Source organism: Caretta caretta, chromosome 8 (assembly GCF_965140235.1).
Source record: "Caretta caretta isolate rCarCar2 chromosome 8, rCarCar1.hap1, whole genome shotgun sequence".
In the NCBI taxonomy this organism is placed as follows: domain Eukaryota; kingdom Metazoa; phylum Chordata; order Testudines; family Cheloniidae; genus Caretta; species Caretta caretta.
Window position 1 is genome coordinate 22,123,299 of NC_134213.1, and position 17,274 is coordinate 22,140,572.

The 17,274-nt window shown below is 52.8% G+C and overlaps 1 protein-coding gene across 5 annotated transcripts in view; it reads left to right on the top strand.

Moving 5' to 3' along the window:
• Nucleotides 1–17,274, top strand: part of AFAP1L1 (actin filament associated protein 1 like 1) — a 55,202-nt gene that overhangs the window by 28,656 nt on the left and 9,272 nt on the right. For 3 of the 5 annotated variants that reach the window (XM_075131347.1, XM_048861773.2, XM_048861770.2), the window contains 10 exons: nucleotides 5,622–5,750; nucleotides 7,495–7,578; nucleotides 8,218–8,315; nucleotides 8,724–8,850; nucleotides 10,108–10,206; nucleotides 11,088–11,299; nucleotides 12,101–12,280; nucleotides 13,805–13,900; nucleotides 14,353–14,437; nucleotides 14,965–15,117. In XM_075131347.1, the coding sequence (XP_074987448.1) occupies nucleotides 5,622–5,750; nucleotides 7,495–7,578; nucleotides 8,218–8,315; nucleotides 8,724–8,850; nucleotides 10,108–10,206; nucleotides 11,088–11,299; nucleotides 12,101–12,280; nucleotides 13,805–13,900; nucleotides 14,353–14,437; nucleotides 14,965–15,117 (1,263 nt within the window). The remainder of the gene's footprint in view (nucleotides 1–5,621; nucleotides 5,751–7,494; nucleotides 7,579–8,217; nucleotides 8,316–8,723; nucleotides 8,851–10,107; nucleotides 10,207–11,087; nucleotides 11,300–12,100; nucleotides 12,281–13,804; nucleotides 13,901–14,352; nucleotides 14,438–14,964; nucleotides 15,118–17,274) is intronic. The other 2 variants (XM_075131348.1, XM_048861771.2) reach the window with 1 other exon arrangement.

The following is a 17,274-nucleotide window of genomic DNA, read 5'->3' on the forward strand; positions in this document are numbered from 1 at the left end:
GCTCTGTAGCAGCAGCTTGATTTTTAGCACCTCTGAGGATACCAGCTGGCTTTTGCTGCATTCCACGCAGGGGTGTGAAAAGCTGCAGGAGCCCAGAGGCGGCTTGAGGGGTCTCTGGCCAGCTGGCCTTGTTGAAGCAGAAGCCACAAAGCAAAAGGGGCTCCTAAACCAGTTTAAAATGACACCAATCATGTGTAACGCTTTGAAGCAGCCCCTCTCTGCACTGAAGTCAGAAGGCTCAGAATGCTAGGCCTGCAAGGTCCTCAGGAAGCTCTGATTTCAAAACATCCCATGTTCCCATACTCTTCCTCTGAAACTGGCTTCCAGCACCCAAGAGCTACCCTAAAATACCAGTGATGTGTCCATGCCTCACGGGGGGGGGGGAAATATAAGGAACGTAATTCCCAAATTTTCAGGGAGGGGGATTATTTAAAAAACCGTGATAGGAATTGAAGTTCAGGTCAAGGAATAGGGGGAAATAACGTTCTTGACACCATCCTTATTGGCAGCTGGGTGTCAGGTTAAGACCTGCTCAGTCTCAAGGCTTGGGCGGTGTCTACACTGCCACTTTCAGCGCGAAAACTTTAGTCATTCAGGGGTGTGATAAAACACCCCCCCCCCGAGCAGCAAAAGTTTTAGCGCTGAGAAGCACCATTATAGACAGTGCTTTATCACCAGGAGCTGCGCTGCCGGCGAGAAAGCTACCACCCCTCCCTCGGGGTGGCTATCTTTTTATACCCAGGAGAGCTCTCCCCCGGCAATAAAGCGTGACTACACTGCACACATGATATGGGCAGTGTAGACACTCCCTTAGCCCTGGCCTACACTAGAAGTTTAGTTCAACTTTAGCAGCGTTAGATCGATTTAACCCTGTACCCGTCCACACAACAAAGAAATTTTTGTCGACTTGATGAGCTCTTAAAATCTGTTTCTGTACTTCTCCCCGACGAGGGGATTAGCACTGAAATCGACATTGCCGGGTCGAATTTGGCTTAGTGTGGACGCAATTAGACGGTATTGGCTTCCGGGAGCAATCCCGCAGTGCTCTATTGTGACCGCTCTGGACAGTGCTCTCAACTCGGAGGCACTGGCCAGGTAGACAGGAAAAGCCCCAGGAACTTTTGAATCTCATTTCCTGTTTGGCCAGGTGAGCTCATCAGCACAGGTGACCGTGCAGATCTCATCAGCAGAGGTGACCATGGAGTCCCAGAATCGCAAAAGAGCTCTAGCGTGGACTGAACGGAAGGTACTGGATCTGATCGCTGTATGGGGAGACAAATCCGTGCTATCAGAACTCCATTCCAAAAGACGAAAGTCCAAAATATTTTTAAAAATCTCCAAGGGCATGAAGGACAGAGGCTATCACAGGGACCCGCAGCAGTGCCGTGTGAAACTTAAGGAGCTCAGGCAAGCCTACCAAAAAACCCAAGAGGCAAACGCCCGCTCGGGGTCAGAGCCCTAGACACGCCGCTTCTATGATGAGCTGCATGCAATTCGAGGGGGTGCCCCTACAACTACCCCACACCTGTACGTGGACTCCTGCAAGGGAGTCTCAGGCAACAGGGATGAGGATTTTGGGGACAAGGAATATGATAGCGCACACCAGAGAAGCGGAGAAACCGTTCTCCTGGACAGCCAGGAACTGTTTATCACCCTGGAGCCAGTACCCTTCCAACCTGGGCTCCTGGACCTTCAAGGCAAAGAAGGCACCTCTGTGAGTGTACCTTTGTAAATATAATACACGGTTTAAAAGCAAGCATGTTTAATGATTTGCCCTGAAGACTTGGAATGCATTTGCAGCCAGTACAGCTACTGGAAAAGTCTGTTAACATGTCTGGGGATGGAGTGGAAATCCTCCAGGGACATCTCAATGAAGCTGTCCTGGATCTACTCCCAAAGTCTTTGCAAAAGGTTTCTGGGGAGGGCAGCCTTATTGCATCCTCCATGGTAGGACACTTTACCATGGTAGGCCAGTAGCACATAGTCTGGAATCATTGCATAAGAAAGCATGGCAGCATGTGGTCCCGGTGTTTGCTGGCATTCAAGCAACATCCATTCTTTATCTCTCTGTGTTATCCTCAGGAGAGTGATATCATTCATGATCACCTGGTTGAAATAGGGGAATTTTATTAAGGGGACATTCAGAGGTGGCCGTTCCTGCTGGGCTGTTTGCCTGTGGCTGAAAAGAAATCATCCCTGCTGTTAGCCATGTGGTGGTGGGAGGGGTGAAGCGATCATCCCAGAGAATTGGGTGTGTGTGGAGGTTAGTTGGGTTTGTGCTGCATGTTAACCCGAAAACATCAGCCCCTCCTTTTTAAATGGCCAATGTGTCTTTTTCAATTTTACCATCCCCTTTTTTTCCTCACGCAGCTGCAAATGTTTCAACGCTGCCACTAGCATCTCCGTCCCAGAGGCTAGCACAGATAAGAAGGCGAAAAAAATGCACTCGCGATGAAATGTTCTCTGAGCTCATGCAGTCCACCCAAACTGAAAGCCCAGCAGCATGCGTGGAGGCAGACAATGGCAGAGTCCAGGAAAGCACAAAGTGAACACGAGGACAGGTGGTGGGAGCTACAGGAGGGGTGGCAGGATCAAGAGGAAAGGTGGCAGCAACATGATGAGAGGAGGCAAGATGCAATGCTGAGGCTACTGGGGGATCAAACTGATATGCTCTGGCGTATGGTTGAGATTCAGGAAAGGCATGGATGGCTACTGAAGCGCCTGTGTAACCAACCGCCCTCCTCCCCAAGTTCCATAGCCTCCTCACCCAGACACCCAAGAACATTAGGGGGGCCCTCCAGGCACCCAACCACTCCACCCCAGAGGACTGCCCAAGCAACAGGAGGCTGGCATTCAACAAGTTTTGAAGTGCAGTGTGGCCTTGTCCTTCCCTCCTCTCCCACCCCTCCCATGGTACTTTGGCAATTATCCCCCATTTGTATGACGAATTAATAAAGAATGCATAATTTGCAATAACAATGACTCTATTGCCTCTGCAAGTGGTGATCGAAGCAGGAAGGGGAGGGCAGTTGGCTTACAGGAAAGTAGAGTGAACCAAGGGGGCAGGTTTTCATCAAGAAGAAACCAACAGAACTGTCACACCGTAGCCTGGTCAGCCATGAAACTGGCTTTCAAAGCTTCTCTGATGCGCAGCGTGCCCTGCTGTGCTCTTCTAACCACCCTGGTGTCTGGCTGCGTGTAATCAGCGGCCAGGTGATTTGCCTCAACTTCCCACCCCGCCATAAACATCTCCCCCTTACTCTCACAGATATTGTGGAGCACACAGCAAGCAGTAATAACAATGGGAATATTGGTTTCACGGAGGTCTAACCGAGTCAGTAAACTGCACCAGCGCACTTTTAAACGTCCAAATGCACATTCTACCACCAATCTGCACTTGCTCAGCCTATAGTTGAACAGCTCCTGACTACTGTCCAGGGTGTCTGTGTATGGCTTCATGAGCCATGGCATTAAGGGGTAGGCTGTGTCTCCAAGGATAACTACAGGCATTTCAACATCCCCAAAGGTTATTTTCTGGTCTGGAAAGTAAGTCCCTTGCTGCAGCTGTTCATACAGACCAGAGTTCCTGAAGATGAGAGCATCATGTACCTTTCCCGGCCATCCCACGTTGATGTTGGTGAAACGTCCCTCGTGATCCACCAGTGCTTGCAGCACCATTGAAAAGTACCCCTTTCGGTTTATGTACTGGCTGCCTTAGTAGTCTGGTCCCAAGATAGAGATATGCGTTCCGTCTGTTGCCCCACCACAGTTAGGGAATCCCATTGCAGCAAAGCCATCCACTATGACCCGCACATTTCCCAGAGTCACTAACCTTGATAGCAGCAGCTCAGTGATTGCGTTGGCTACTTGGATCACAGCAGCCCCCACAGTAGATTTGCCCACTCCACATTGATTCCCGACTGACCGGTAGCTGTCTGGCGTTGCAAGCTTCCAGAAGGCTATCGCCACTCGCTTGTGAACTGTGAGGGCTGCTCTCATCTTGGTATTCTTGCGCTTCAGGGCAGGGGAAAGCAAGTCACAAAGTTCCATAAAAGTGCCCTTACGCATGCAAAAGTTTTGCAACCACTGGGAATCATCCCAGACCCGCAACACTATCCGGTCCCACCAGTCTGTGCTTGTTTCACGGGCCAAGAATCAGCATTCCATGGGATGAGCCTGCCCCATTGCCACCAGGATGACCAAATTGTCGGGGCCTGTGCTTTGAGAGAAGTCTGTGTCCATGTCCTCATCGCTTTCGTCACCATGCTGCCATCACCTCCTCACCTGCTTTTGCAGGTTCTGGTTCCGCATATACCGCATGATAATGCGCGAGGTGTTTACAAGGCTCATAATTGCCGCAGTGATCTGAGCGGGCTCCATGCTTGCCGTGGTATGGCATCTGCAGGAGAGCAGAGTGGCAGCGGAAGCAGTTGTTCAGTGACGATGGTTTGCAGACCTACTGCATCATCTGCTGCCAGGACACAACAGCTGAGCGGACTGCACACTTGCCGTGTTATGACGAGACAAGAGCAGCCAAGCAGAGTTGCAGCAGAAGTGGCCCTGCAAGACCACCAGGAGAGCAGAGTGGCAATGGAAGCAGTGGTTCGATGACGACGCTTAGCAGTCCTACTGCACCATCTGCTGAAAGCAGTATGGCGGCCGCACAGTAAAAAGGCGCGAAACGATTGTCTGCCATTGCTTTCGTGGAGGGAGAGGCGATTGATGACCATGTACCCAAAACCACCCGTGACAATGTTTTTGCCCCATCAGGCATCGGGAGCTTAACCCAGAATTCCAATTGGCAGCAGAGACTGCGGGAACTGTGGGATAGCTACCCACAGTGCAACGTTCCAAAAGTCGAAGCTAGCCTCAGTACTGTGGACGCACACCGCCGACTTAACGCGCTTAGTGCATTAGTGTGGGGGGGACACACAATTGACTGACTGTATAAAATCGCTTTCTAAAAAATCAACTTCTATAAATTTGACCTAATTTCGTAGTGTAGACGTACTCTTAGAGTCTCTGCTCGCCCATCTTCCCCTTTGCTCTTCACCTGCAGTTGCCTCTGCTTGTACATGCGCAATATGTTTTAGTTCTGGGTTAAGTGCATTTAGTTTACCAGAGACTATTTATCTGACGTCCCCTTTGGCCCCAAACCTCAGGGGGTCTGAAAAATGAACCCTGGCTTCAAATCAATATGTAAATGACCCCCGAGAGGGTTTTTTTTTTATAGAGGGCATCCAAAAGCAGGGAGCAGGGTCCCCTGCCTGCAGGTGAGGATCAGATGACCTGACAGTGTGGGTGCCCTCCTGTGGGACCAGCCGGAAATGGAGTTATTGTGTCTCCAGCTCCCTCGTAGGCTCTGCTGTAGCTTTGTCCAAACACTCAGTAGGTGGTGGTGTGTGTTTTGTTATTTGTATCACCGTAGCACCTAGGAGCCCCAATCACGGACCAGGGCCCCATCGTGCTAGGCACTGTACAAACTCAAAACAGAGTCCCTGCCCCAAGCTGCTTTTTCCCCTCCAGCCTCTGTAGTAGCCCAAACCCCTCAGCCTGGATCATCTTGTTCTCTCCTCCCCCAACTGGCTCCCTGACTCCTGTTCTCTCTGCTGCTTTCCCAGTGCTGGACCAGCTCCTCCCGGAGCTCAGCTTGCTGCTCAAGTTGCTGGATCATGAATACCTGAGCGCTACCACCATGGAGAAGAAACTGGCCGTCTCCACTATCCTGCAGAAGCTGCAGCCCCCTGCAGGTCAGTAAGCTCTCCTTGCCCCTACTCTACCCACCCTCAGCTTCTTCTCCCCCAACTTCTCTCCAGGACTGCCCTGAGGTTTAACTGGCTTTACAAAGGAGGCTCTGCCCCTGACTCAGAGCCGGGGGGCACTGTCATACCTCCAGCCTGCACAGCCTCAGCGCAGGCCTGCTCTATGCAGTGCACTTGCTGTTACAGCATTACATTTTGGAGGATGCCCTGGATGGAAAAGCCTGGTTCTAAATTAGACTAGATGTCAGAACCCCTCTTGGTGCTTTGGGGTAAAGCCTGCCTGTAGGCAGCTCCCAGGCCCTCGCTCCTGCAGCCTATCTCCGTCCTGGGGGATTCACAGATCTGTCCGTGGAGCTGGGGAGGAGAAAAGCTTGTCTCAGCCAAGGACTGTCCATGGCAAACAGACATTGCGATCTCCTGGCTGGGGACAGAGGGAGGTTGTAGTTCAGGACTAGACTCCTCTGCAGCAGCGAGGTAATTTGGAGCAGCTGTAGAAACTGCCTTTTCCTTCACCCAGTGCAGTGAATACAAAATGGGGATGCAGAAGACTGAGGTGAGGCATGAATGAACTAGCATTGGCTCTCCTCTAGCTCATCAGGCAGAGCATCCAGCCAGGAAGGTGGAGTGCCCAGCCCTTGGATCTCTCCCTAGAGAGTCATTTATTGCTTGGCTGCATATCAGGCCCCTTTATTGATGAGGCGCATGACTCCCTCTGGTGGTTTTTTTGTGCAAAGAAAGAGTCCTCCAGTTGACCTTGAGTAGCAGAGATACCGGCCTTAAACAATAGCTGGCAAGATCCTGCTGCTCTACCCTTTTGACTTATTCATGCCTTCTGGGTACCGACGAGCAATCTGTATTTATTATGACTTCACCTGCCGTGCGATGGGAGCTGTAGGTGCTCTGGGACGGAAAGTTCTCTGGTTTTGGTGCGACGGGTCTCCGTATCCTCGGCTGAAGCGCTTGCTCATGTCGGCCTTTGGCGCCTTTGGCCTTGGCAAATCCTGGCAGCTCCCTGCCGCAGCAGGGCCCCCATGAGACCTCTTTTCCCCTTTCCCCAGCTGTCGGGCACCCGAGTTACACAGCAGGTGTACGTCAGGCCGCCTGGCACGTCACTGCACGCTGACACCGGCAGCTCCTGTGCAAACAGGCCCAGCCCAGGGAAGGGAATTGTTGTGACTGGGCTGGAATTGCTCTGCATTTCCTGTGGAAACGCTCATTCCCACCGGCCTTCCTGCCGGCAGTTTCTGCTGAGGGGGGATTTCCATGGAAATCCCAACAGGCCTCACACCTGGAGGGCCGCCTCCTCCCCATGGCAGAGTGAAAATTATCCCTGTGGGACCCTCTGAAATGATCTTCATTGGGATGGAGAGTTCTAGATTTTTCCCCCTCTGCTTCCTTATCCTTGCTCTGTGTCATTCTGTGCACTCCCAATCCTCCGCCAGCCACCTCCCTGCTGCTCTCCCCTCCCTCGGGCTGCTGTCCTTGGGAACCAGGTGCCCTCGTGAGGGGTGCCTCACATGAGCATGCACAGTCTGATTAGTTGGGCTGGGTGCCCCTATGGCTGCGGTGGTCTCTTGGGTTACAACTCCTGGGGAGCTGGGCATGTGCCCATTTGATGAGTGGGGTCCAACAAAGAGATCTCTGTGCTGGCCATGCCATCCTGCCCTGCCCCTGCACTCAGAAGTTGACTTTGCTCCTCCCCAACAGCGGTAATGTCTTTTCTCCTTCCCAGGGAAGGCTCTGGACTACATGTACGCCAACACAGCAGCCCTGCAGAACAGCACCAGCTTCGTGGAGTCCCTCTTTGAAGAGTTTGGTACGTACAGCTCAGCCAGCTCATCACTGGTCTGGAGACCCCCTTCCACACCTCGCTGGCCATGGAGCTGAACTGCTGTGACTTTCTAGCTATCGCTCCAGCCTACGAGGCTGAGAGCTCAACTCCCACAACCCCAGGCAGAGGGCCGACTCCCTCAGCACTGGGAGTGAAGCCCCATCCTTTACTCTAGGGCTCTAGCCCCTCTTTGTTGGCTGCCCAGGTGATCACTCCCAGGGCAGGGATGGAAAGAGCAGGATGTAACCTTGGTGTAGTGGGAACATTCACAGCACCAATAAAACCAGATCCACTGCCCGAAGCGGGGTGTGACCCCATTGCTGTCACACTGGTCTAGGCAGTTCTTTCACCCCCCTCCCCAATATCTAGCTCACTTTGGGGCACCCAAATACAAACTCGCCTATAGAAACCCCAAAGCTTGTTCCGCTTGGGGAGATGATGATGTGGTGTGAAGTGGACTATAAATGACATTCTTGTGACAACAAGCTAATTCTGGTGTGGGCTAGGGGTGGTCAGTGTATGTAGCACTGAGGAAGAGAGAGGCCTTCCTTGAAGGTCTGTCTGGGGAGCCCTGTCCCTGGCATCATAGCTTGGCTTAGCATCTCTTCTCTAACCCCCCTCCAGACTGTGACCTGCGGGATCTCCAGGATATGCAGGAGGACGATGGGGACACCAGCGAGGGCATTGGCTTGGAGCTCACAAGGAGCCATCCATCTAAAAATGTGAGTCCAGCAACCCCAAAATCTCCATCCCCACAGGTCATTGGGCCCTGTCACAGTCATGTGGTAGTGAAAGGACAAGAATTGGAAGCAATTGGATTGGAACGTGACTATGGCAGTGGATCTGGGCTCCTGGGGGGCTGGGCTGGGGCTTCTCAAGCCACAGTCCCTGCATGCTCTGAGTGGGTGGAAGCAGACAGCAAAAGGGGGAGGGGCTGGGCTCTGGGTTTGATAACCTCTTGGACAGGGAGAGGCACCCACAGATCCAGGAGGATGGGGAGGAGACTTGTTACCCTTCTCTTGCCGTTTTGGAAACAGCTCTTATTGATGGCCCCTTGGACATCCTGTAACTCAGCCCCGTCCCGCTCCTTCACTCTAATTGACACTGGTCTCTCTCTGTCTCCTTTGTAGGCTCCTAGGGACCCTCCTCCACCGCTTCCCACAACCCCCCCACCTGAAGATTACTACGAGGAGGCCCTACCTCTGGGTCCAGGCAAGGCCCCCGAGTACATCACCTCCCGCAGTGAGTCTAACCCTGGTAAACAGAAAGCACCTGTGGGGAGGGGACTGGAGAACACCCAGCGGGCTGGCCCCTGGCATGTCTGTACAGTGGCTCTGCAGCTCCCATGCCAGCCTATCAAAACAAGGGGCCCTCGCCAGAGTCCCACAGGGGGCAGCCCTCACTGGCTTGTCTTGGGGAAGGCAATGACCTGGGGTGGGGGCAATGGCACTCCTGTCCCTGCTGCTTTCCCATCCTCATGTGGTGGTGGTACCAGGGGCTGTTTGCACCCACCCCTCTGGAAACGCCTCAGTCAGGGCTGAGTGACCAGGAACGTTGAGATCCTGAGGCAAGACAGTCTCTCCCACAGCTGGCTTAGGGCAGGGAGAGGGGGTGGCTAAGGGGCAGAGGGTTCAGTGGGAGCTGGCTTTGATCTGCGTCAAGTCCTGGTCTCTCTGAGGCTTTTGGAATGAACAAAGCCCCAGTCCTGGCTCCTGCTGTGTGCAGAGAGAGTGAAGGGGATCTTCCACCCAGTAGCAACACCTGCCAGGCCCTTCGGGGGTGATGTTACTGGGCTCGCAAGGAGGTACTGTCCAGGGCCTGATATGGGGCAGCTGCCCTGAGCTCCCTTGGGCCGGAGCGCCAACACTCCCCAAGGGAAGGAAGAAACCAAGAGGTTTCCCCAAAGTGGGAGGTTTTGCTTGGTCTTCTCAGCTGTAGGATATCGCCCCTCAAACGCTCCCTCATCTCCTGGCTGCTGAGCTCTTTGCCTGTGTGAAGGGCAGCCTGAGGGGAAGGGGACGGAGCGCTCCCAGACCCTGTATGTGAAGGGGGAGTGAGTGCTGAGCCTCCCCGGGAGTGGCTGCGACCTTGGAGGAATGTCAGGAAAGGAGTGGGGTGCTTTTCCCAAACCATGTCACTTGGCAGCTGGTCTCCTTCCTCCTGTGGGTGGAGCTTTCCGGTGGCTCCTGGAGAGCTGGCAGAGGAAGGGAGGGAGGCTTTCTGCTGCTGAGGCTTTTTCAGCTTAGCCTGTGGACAAAGTCCCTCCCCTTATGCCACCACTTCGTGCTTCTATCCAGCTATAACTGCACCCATGTCTAATCCATTACACTTGGCCTTGCTGCGCAGCTCATGTTGGCAACCGTGAGAGCTCCAAGCAGTGGCATGACTTGCTTCAGCGCAGCCTTCTGATGGGTCCTGTCACCAGTGTCTGTGCCATGCATGTGCCGCGTTAATATCCTAGCCCCTATGCAGGGGTCTCCATCACAAATTTCACCCCCTTTGCTCTCATTGCAGATAGCTCCAGTCCCCCCAACTCAATCGAGGATGGCTACTATGAGGATGCCGACAGCAACTACCCGGTTACCAGGATGAATGGGGAGCAGAAAAACTCCTGTAGGTACCAGGGCAAAGACTCTTCAAGACAGGTGCCTAACCAGGGGGAAAGAGCCAAAGGGGATGAGCCATCAGCCTGATGGATGGGGGTGGGGAATCCTACACAGAGCCAAAGAGTACCTAAGCGTCTGCTTGGACCACAGCCCTGTGGTAACCATCAGTGGTAGTTCTGTGGCCTTCAAGGCAGGAATCACTCTAGGTGTCGCAAAGAGAGCGAGGAAGAGAGCCAGGGTCTATTTATTTCTGGCAGTTTATAACCATGTATAAGAGGCACCCACCTGCTGCTCTGGGAGCCCTTGATTTGAGTTAAAGTACCAGTGCAATGAAAACAAAGACAGCAGCAAGCAACCTGAGAAAAGCTCCAGCACAACTCAAGAGGTGGGACTTTCCTTGTCCAGTCTCTTCAGCTGCCTGGGTAAAGAGCTGCATCCTGGAGTATCTCCTGGAGGTCAGTAGTCCCTGAGCAATTCAGACATGTACGCTGCTCTTACACAGGCTGCTCAACAAACAGTCAGGCCTCTTGCATGTCCTAGCCATTGATTTGATCCAAGAGAATCTCTCCATCTAAAGAGAAGGTTTGTCACATGTAAGAGGTCACTTAGAACCCTCCATGTTTTGCATATCTCATAAAGAGAAATGCTAGTGCAAGTTGGATAGGAGCTGGAGGAAAATAGAAATCGTTAGCGTTGAACTGCTGCTGATCCAGAGTTTTATCCTCCATTCCCCCTTGCCCCCTCCCCGCGCACAAAGGCTTTCTCTCCCAAGACACTGCTAGGAGAAGGTGATCCTCCAGGCTGAAGTCCCACTCCGTGTGCAGGGCATTGGAGCTCCGTTGTCGATAGCATCCTGGGGTGACTGGGAGGGTCTCTGCTTCCTTCCAGACAATGACTCTGATGCGATGAGCAGCTCCTATGAGTCATACGATGAAGAGGAGGAGGATGGGAAGGGCCAGCGGCTGACACACCAATGGCCATCAGAGGAAGCTTCTATGAACTTGGTGAAGGACTGCAGGATTTGTGCCTTCCTGTTGCGTAAGAAGCGCTTTGGGCAGTGGGCCAAGCAGCTGACGGTCATCAAGGACAACAAACTTCTGGTGAGACTTCAGCTTCTGGAGTGCAGGGGGACCCAGGATACAGGAAATCTTTGGAGCAATCCAGAGTCTGAGAGATCCTGGGCTGGAGAAACAGGGAGCCTCCTGTGTATAGGGTGCAAGTGAGCCAAGTGCACCAAAGGACAGACAGGGATTGGCAAAGCTGCTGCTTTCAAGTGGCCTAACCATGTATGTTCAGTGAATTGTTTGAGTAAATGAAAGGGTGTGTCTTCCATGGGGATGTGAGTGGGGCCAAGACTGCCTTTCATGGCAATGTTGCATATCTAATCCATACCTGCCGTGCAGGATAACAGCACCCCTGGAAGCATTTATACCGCGAGGCCCACAGTCCAGATCTCTACCCAGAAGCCATCTGGGTTCACCCTGTATATTTGTCACTGGAAAAATTAATGCAAAACGTCATGAGTAGAGTCCTCATGCAGGTCAGGTAGCTGGGAGACCGTGTGGCCCAGAGGGTAGGGTACAGGACTATCCAGGTTCTGTTCCTGGTTCTGGTGTTGTCTGGTGGTGCGAGCAGGGACTCCTGGGTTCTGGTCCTGGCCCCTTCTGTGACTTTGGCTGATTCACTCCCCTGTAGCTTCCTCCTCTGTAAAATGAGGCTAATGATACTGTGCCACATCTGTGAATTACTACGAGGTCGCTAGATGAAGCCCTGTGTAAGGGCAGACAGAGCTTCAGCAGGGATATTCCCCCTTTGTGCTAACATGCTCACGCTCCACTGCCTGGCAGGAGATGCAGTCAGGCCTCGACTCTGTGGGAAACAATTGTCTCCACTTCTTTTAGTGCTACAAAAGCTCCAAGGACCGGCAGCCACACCTGGAGGTGCCCCTGAGCGCCTGCAGCGTCATCTATGTGCCCAAGGATGGGCGCCGCAAGAAGCATGAGCTGCGTTTCTCTCTGCCAGGGGCCGAGGCCCTGGTGCTGGCAGTGCAGAGCAAAGAGCAGGCTGAGGAGTGGCTGAAGGTACCTCTTACTGTAGCTTATGCCTTTCTCCCTAGCCCACGCCACTGGCCACACAGGCTTCCTCCCCCCTCAAAATCCAGCCTTTCCCCATTTGACCAGCCTTTGTCCTTCTGGTGGAACCTCCTCCGTGGTATGGTGCTGTCTCAGTACATGGCCTAGCTCCTGTGATCCCTGTCTGACATAAGTGGGTAGGCAGGTTAGCTGCCTTCCTGGGAAAGGCCTGGCTTCCAGGGCTGCCTTATCTCTGAAGGGAAGGGGATTTTCCACCCTTCTTTTATCATTCCTGCCAGACTGGGACACCAGCTGTGGGGTGAGCTACCAGGCCCAGGGAGCCTTGGCCCCTTTCCGCTCCCTGTGTGATAGGCTGGAGTCCCATGGGCAAAGGGAGAGGGGAGCTGTTTGTTTACCCTCCCCCTCCTTTTTCCTGCCTTTGTTCTGCCAGTGGGAGGCTGTGTAGCTTGGAAGCTGTTTGGTGAAGTCACCAGATCTGCCTCTGAGCTGGCAGCGTGTAAAGGCCTGAAACAGGAGTGTGTTTAAATAGCACCATCTTGCCCCTGGGGAGTATGAGCCCCTGCCCACCCCAAATCTGCCGATGTGGGGCATTTCACCGCTGAGAGATTGGGACGCCAGCCTGCCCCATTTCTGCCCCCCCTGCCCCATTACACTGCACTCCAGGGCTCCTGGTGCTGTCAGATCTGCCCTACCCAGCCTGGCTACTGCATGTGCTTTGGTGAAGGGCCATGTGGGGGAGGGAGAGGGATGGGAGAACTTCTCCCAGGCTGAACCTGTGTGGAGATTAGCAAGAAGTTCTGGTCACCCTTATTGCCCACATTATGACTGTAGCAGCTTTTCGTCACCCCTCTCCTTTCCCTGGCTGGCAGGGATGGGACGTGGGAAGGCTGAAGTAGGGTGAGCTGTCCTCATGCCGTGTCCATCTACCCAGAGAGCCTAGGTTCACCGCAACCTCACAGGAAGGATGGTCAAGGCCCTAGTCTGGGACTTAGGAGATGCAGGCTCAATTCCCTGCTCTGCTACAGCCTTCCTGGGGATCAGTACATAAGATTGTGAGGTGCTCAGACGCCATCTATGGTGATGGGGTTGTATAGGTACCTTGGGCAGAACCCCTGTAGGAGATGGACAAAGCCTCCCAGATCAGCTAGCTGGAACCCAAGGGGCCTTTGTGACTGTCGTCCGAGTCCTCGTTAAATGCCCCTGAACCTTTTTAACGGCCAAACCGTTTATTATCTCAAACAGGACTTTGTGGAGGGAGTTTTAAGAAGACCCTGCTCCAAAGGGAGCTTTGCAGGGTGCCATATGCTGCTTTGTCCCCTCTGGAAGGCAGCAGGGAACGGGATCAATCATTCCAGGAAGGGATAATTCATAAACAGCTACAGCAAAATGCAGTTTGTTGTGGTTGGGTCAAGCTGTGTGGTCAGAGCTCCCCGGTTACTGGGGTAACGACTAGGGGCTCAGTCGCTCCCAATGGGTCCTGAGAGGCCGGTGCTGAGTGGTCTGTCTCCACAGGTGATAAAGGAAGGGAGCAGTGCCAGTGGAGGAGGAACAGGTGGGACTGAAGCCCCTACATCCCCTGTGCTACATTGCAAGATGGACCTTGACAAGGTGTCCTGTTCTCTGTCTCTCCCCTGGGGGTTAGTGATACACAGCAGAAGGGAACAGTGACTAAACTCACAGGAATCAGGCAGCTGAAGGCTGGGTTTCTGGGTTCTACAAGATCAGCCTTGCTCCCAATGTTTGCATGGCCCTTCTGTGGCACCCCCTATGATAGCAGAAGGGGACCCCCTCCAATTGGTGACAAAGAGCCAAGACCACCTCCCCAGCCCGCCCTGGAATGGAGATGGGGGTGGGGCATATGCCCTTTCCTGTCCCCCTGCCTAGGGTGGGACTATCAGGAGCTAGGCTGGACACCGACCTTTGCCAGACTCGCAGAACTCTGGTCAGGGATGGTCACTCAGTGCAGCATTGAAGTGGTTAAAAGCCATGGGGACTCATGCGGGAGGAAGGGATTGGGAGAGGAACTGCACTGAAATGGATGCCTGCCCTCCTCCCCACAGAGGTTATCACAAGACAAACAGGCATCTGACTCTGACAGCGTGGCAGCAGGAGAGAACTGCACCCCCATGAGCCGAAGGGAGCACGGTGAGAGCCCCAGCCCTGCTCTGACCATTGTGGGCCCATGAGCTGGCACTGCTGTGGGGAGGGGAGGGGAGGGTCCACCCCACTGTAGAAAGCATCCTCCCACCTCATCACCTCTCTGCAGTTGTCTCAAAAAGCTGCCTGCTGCAGGGAGGTAGGAAGGGGGCACGCCTGCTGGCACAGCTTCCCCGTACTGCCATGCGGCCCTGCTGCATGTGGTGGAGTTGCTAAAGCCCCTGCCATGGAGGAATATTTACATCCTCTGCCTAATCTGCCCCTGGCTCCATGCGCCAGTCCTCTGAAGTGCAACAGTTGCTGGGGGTGGGGATGTCCTGCTCTTTCCCAGTCAGTGTATCTCTTCCCACTCTGCCCTCCCCTCCCTGCCACTGTCTGACACCCAAAACCCCTTCCTGCTCTCATTGCAAATCCCAGCCTGAAGGACAGCACCATAGTGACCTCTCCGCTTTGGCCAGCCTGGGTGTGGGGACTTGCTGTTTACTCCTGAGCTGAGCTCTCCTCCCTGTTCTCAGGGAAAGGCAAGAAGAGCGGCTTGGCTGAACTGAAGGGCTCAGTGAGCCGGGCAGCAGGGAGGAAAATCACCAGGATCATCAGCTTCTCCAAAAAGAAGCCGTCCCCTGAGGACACGCAGACGTCCTCCACCGAGGAAGACCTCCCCTGCTGTGGTTCGTACCTAGGGCTCTGGGGAGATGGAAGCAAGAAAGGGGTATTCTGGGTCTAGGTGGATGTTGTTCCTAGGGGACTTGGTGCCAGGTGTAAGTTGTGCCACAATGCCTTTCTCTTGCCCACGGGCCAGACCACCCAGAAGAGGGATGGGGATGCTATCCAAGACACAGGGAATTTCACTATTTCCTCTGAATTCCACCCATCGCTCACGAGCCCTGTGACAGCATCGGAGATTCTGCCATGACATGGAAGGGGATTTCTTGCTACAAGCATGTAGCCTGGGATTGACCTCCTCCATCCCTTATGTATATACACCCAGACACACACACCTTTTCTAGCTCAGTGTCCCCAGTCCATGATCGCAGGACCAGACTGTTTCACCCAGGGCACAGCACTCCGGGTACACATCTGTGGAGGTGCTGGGGACTACACAGCTGTTAGGTGCTCTCTATGTTAAGTGCCATTTGAACAGGGTGATTTGGTTTTCTCTCTTCCAAGCTAGAGCACTAGAGCTAAAGCCTGCAAGTTACATAAACAATTGGAGCAAGTTATTAAACAGGGATCGCCAACCTTTGGCACGTGGCCTGCTAGGGTAAGCCCCCTGGCGGACCAGGCTGGTTTGTTTAACTGCCACATCCACAGGTTCGGCAGATCGCAGCTCCCACTGGTCGTGGTTTGCCGCTCCAGGCCAATGGGGCTGCGGGAAGCCGCGCGGGCCAAGGGTTATGCTGGCCGCTGCTTCCCGCAGCCCCCATTGGCCTGGAGTGGTGAACCGCGGCCATTGGGAGCTGCGATCGGCCGAACCTGCGGATGTAGCTGGTAAACAAACCGGCCCGGCCCACCGGGGGCTTACCTTGGCAGGCCATGTGCCAAAGGTTGCCGATCCCTTTATTAAACAATCAGTTTGTAAATACCCAGAGAAAAGGAGAGTTATAAGGAATAGCCAGCATGGATTTGTCAAGAACAAATCATGCCAGACTAACTTAATTTCCTTCTTTGACAGGGTTACTGGCTTAGTGTGTGGGGAGAAGCAGTAGATGTGATATGTCTTGATTGAGTAAAGCTTTTGGCACAGTCCACACGACATTCTAATAAGCAAACTAGGGAAATGTGGTCTAACTGAAATTTCTATAAGGTGGGAGCACAACTGGTTGAAAGACAATAGTCACTTAGTCAGAGTAGTTGTCAGTGGCTTGCTGTCCAACTGGGAGGGTGTATCTAGTGGGGTTCCACAGGGCTCAGTCCTGCGTTTAGTACTAGTCAATATTTTCATTAATGACCTGGATAATGGAGTGGGGAGTATGCTTATAAAATGTGTAGATAACACCAAGCTGGGTGAGGTTGCAAGCATTTTGGAGGACAGGATTAGAATTCAAGGCAACCTTGACAAATTGAAGAATTAGTCTGAAATCAACAAGATGAAATTGAATAAAGACAAGTGCAACCTACTTCACTTAGGAAGGAAAAATCAAATGCACAGCTACAAAAGGGGGAATAACTGGCTAGATGGTAGTACTGCAGATCTGGGACCACATAGTGGATCACAAATTGAATGAGTTGACAATGTAATGCAGTTGCAAAAAAGGCTATAATTATTCTGGGGTTTATTAACAGTGGAGAAAGTCCAGAGGAGAATAACAAAAATGATAGGTCAGGTTTTCTAAATCTTTTATGAGGAAAGATTAAAAATACTAGCATGTTTAGTCTTGAGAAAAGAGAACTAAGGAAGGACCTGATAACAGTTTCCAAATATGTTAACGGCTGTTATAAACAGGGTGGGAATCGGTTGCTCCTCATATCCACTGAAGGTAGGACAAGAAGTAATTGTTTTATTTGCAGCAAGGAATATTTAGGTTACATATTAGGAAAAACTTTCTAACTGTTAAGACCTGGAATAGACTTCCAGGGGAGGTTGTGGAATCCCCATCATTGGAGGCTTTTAAGAACAGGTTGGACACACCTGTCAGGGATGATCGAGGTTTACGTGACCCTGCCTCTGTGCAGGGGGCTGGACTTCATGACTTCCCAAGGTGCTTTCGAGCCCTATGATTCTATGAGTTAGTAACAGGTTTCATAGTGGTAGCCGTGGTAGTCTATATCAGCAAAAAAAACCTAGGGTCCTTGTGGCCCCTTAGAGACTAACAAATTTATTTGGG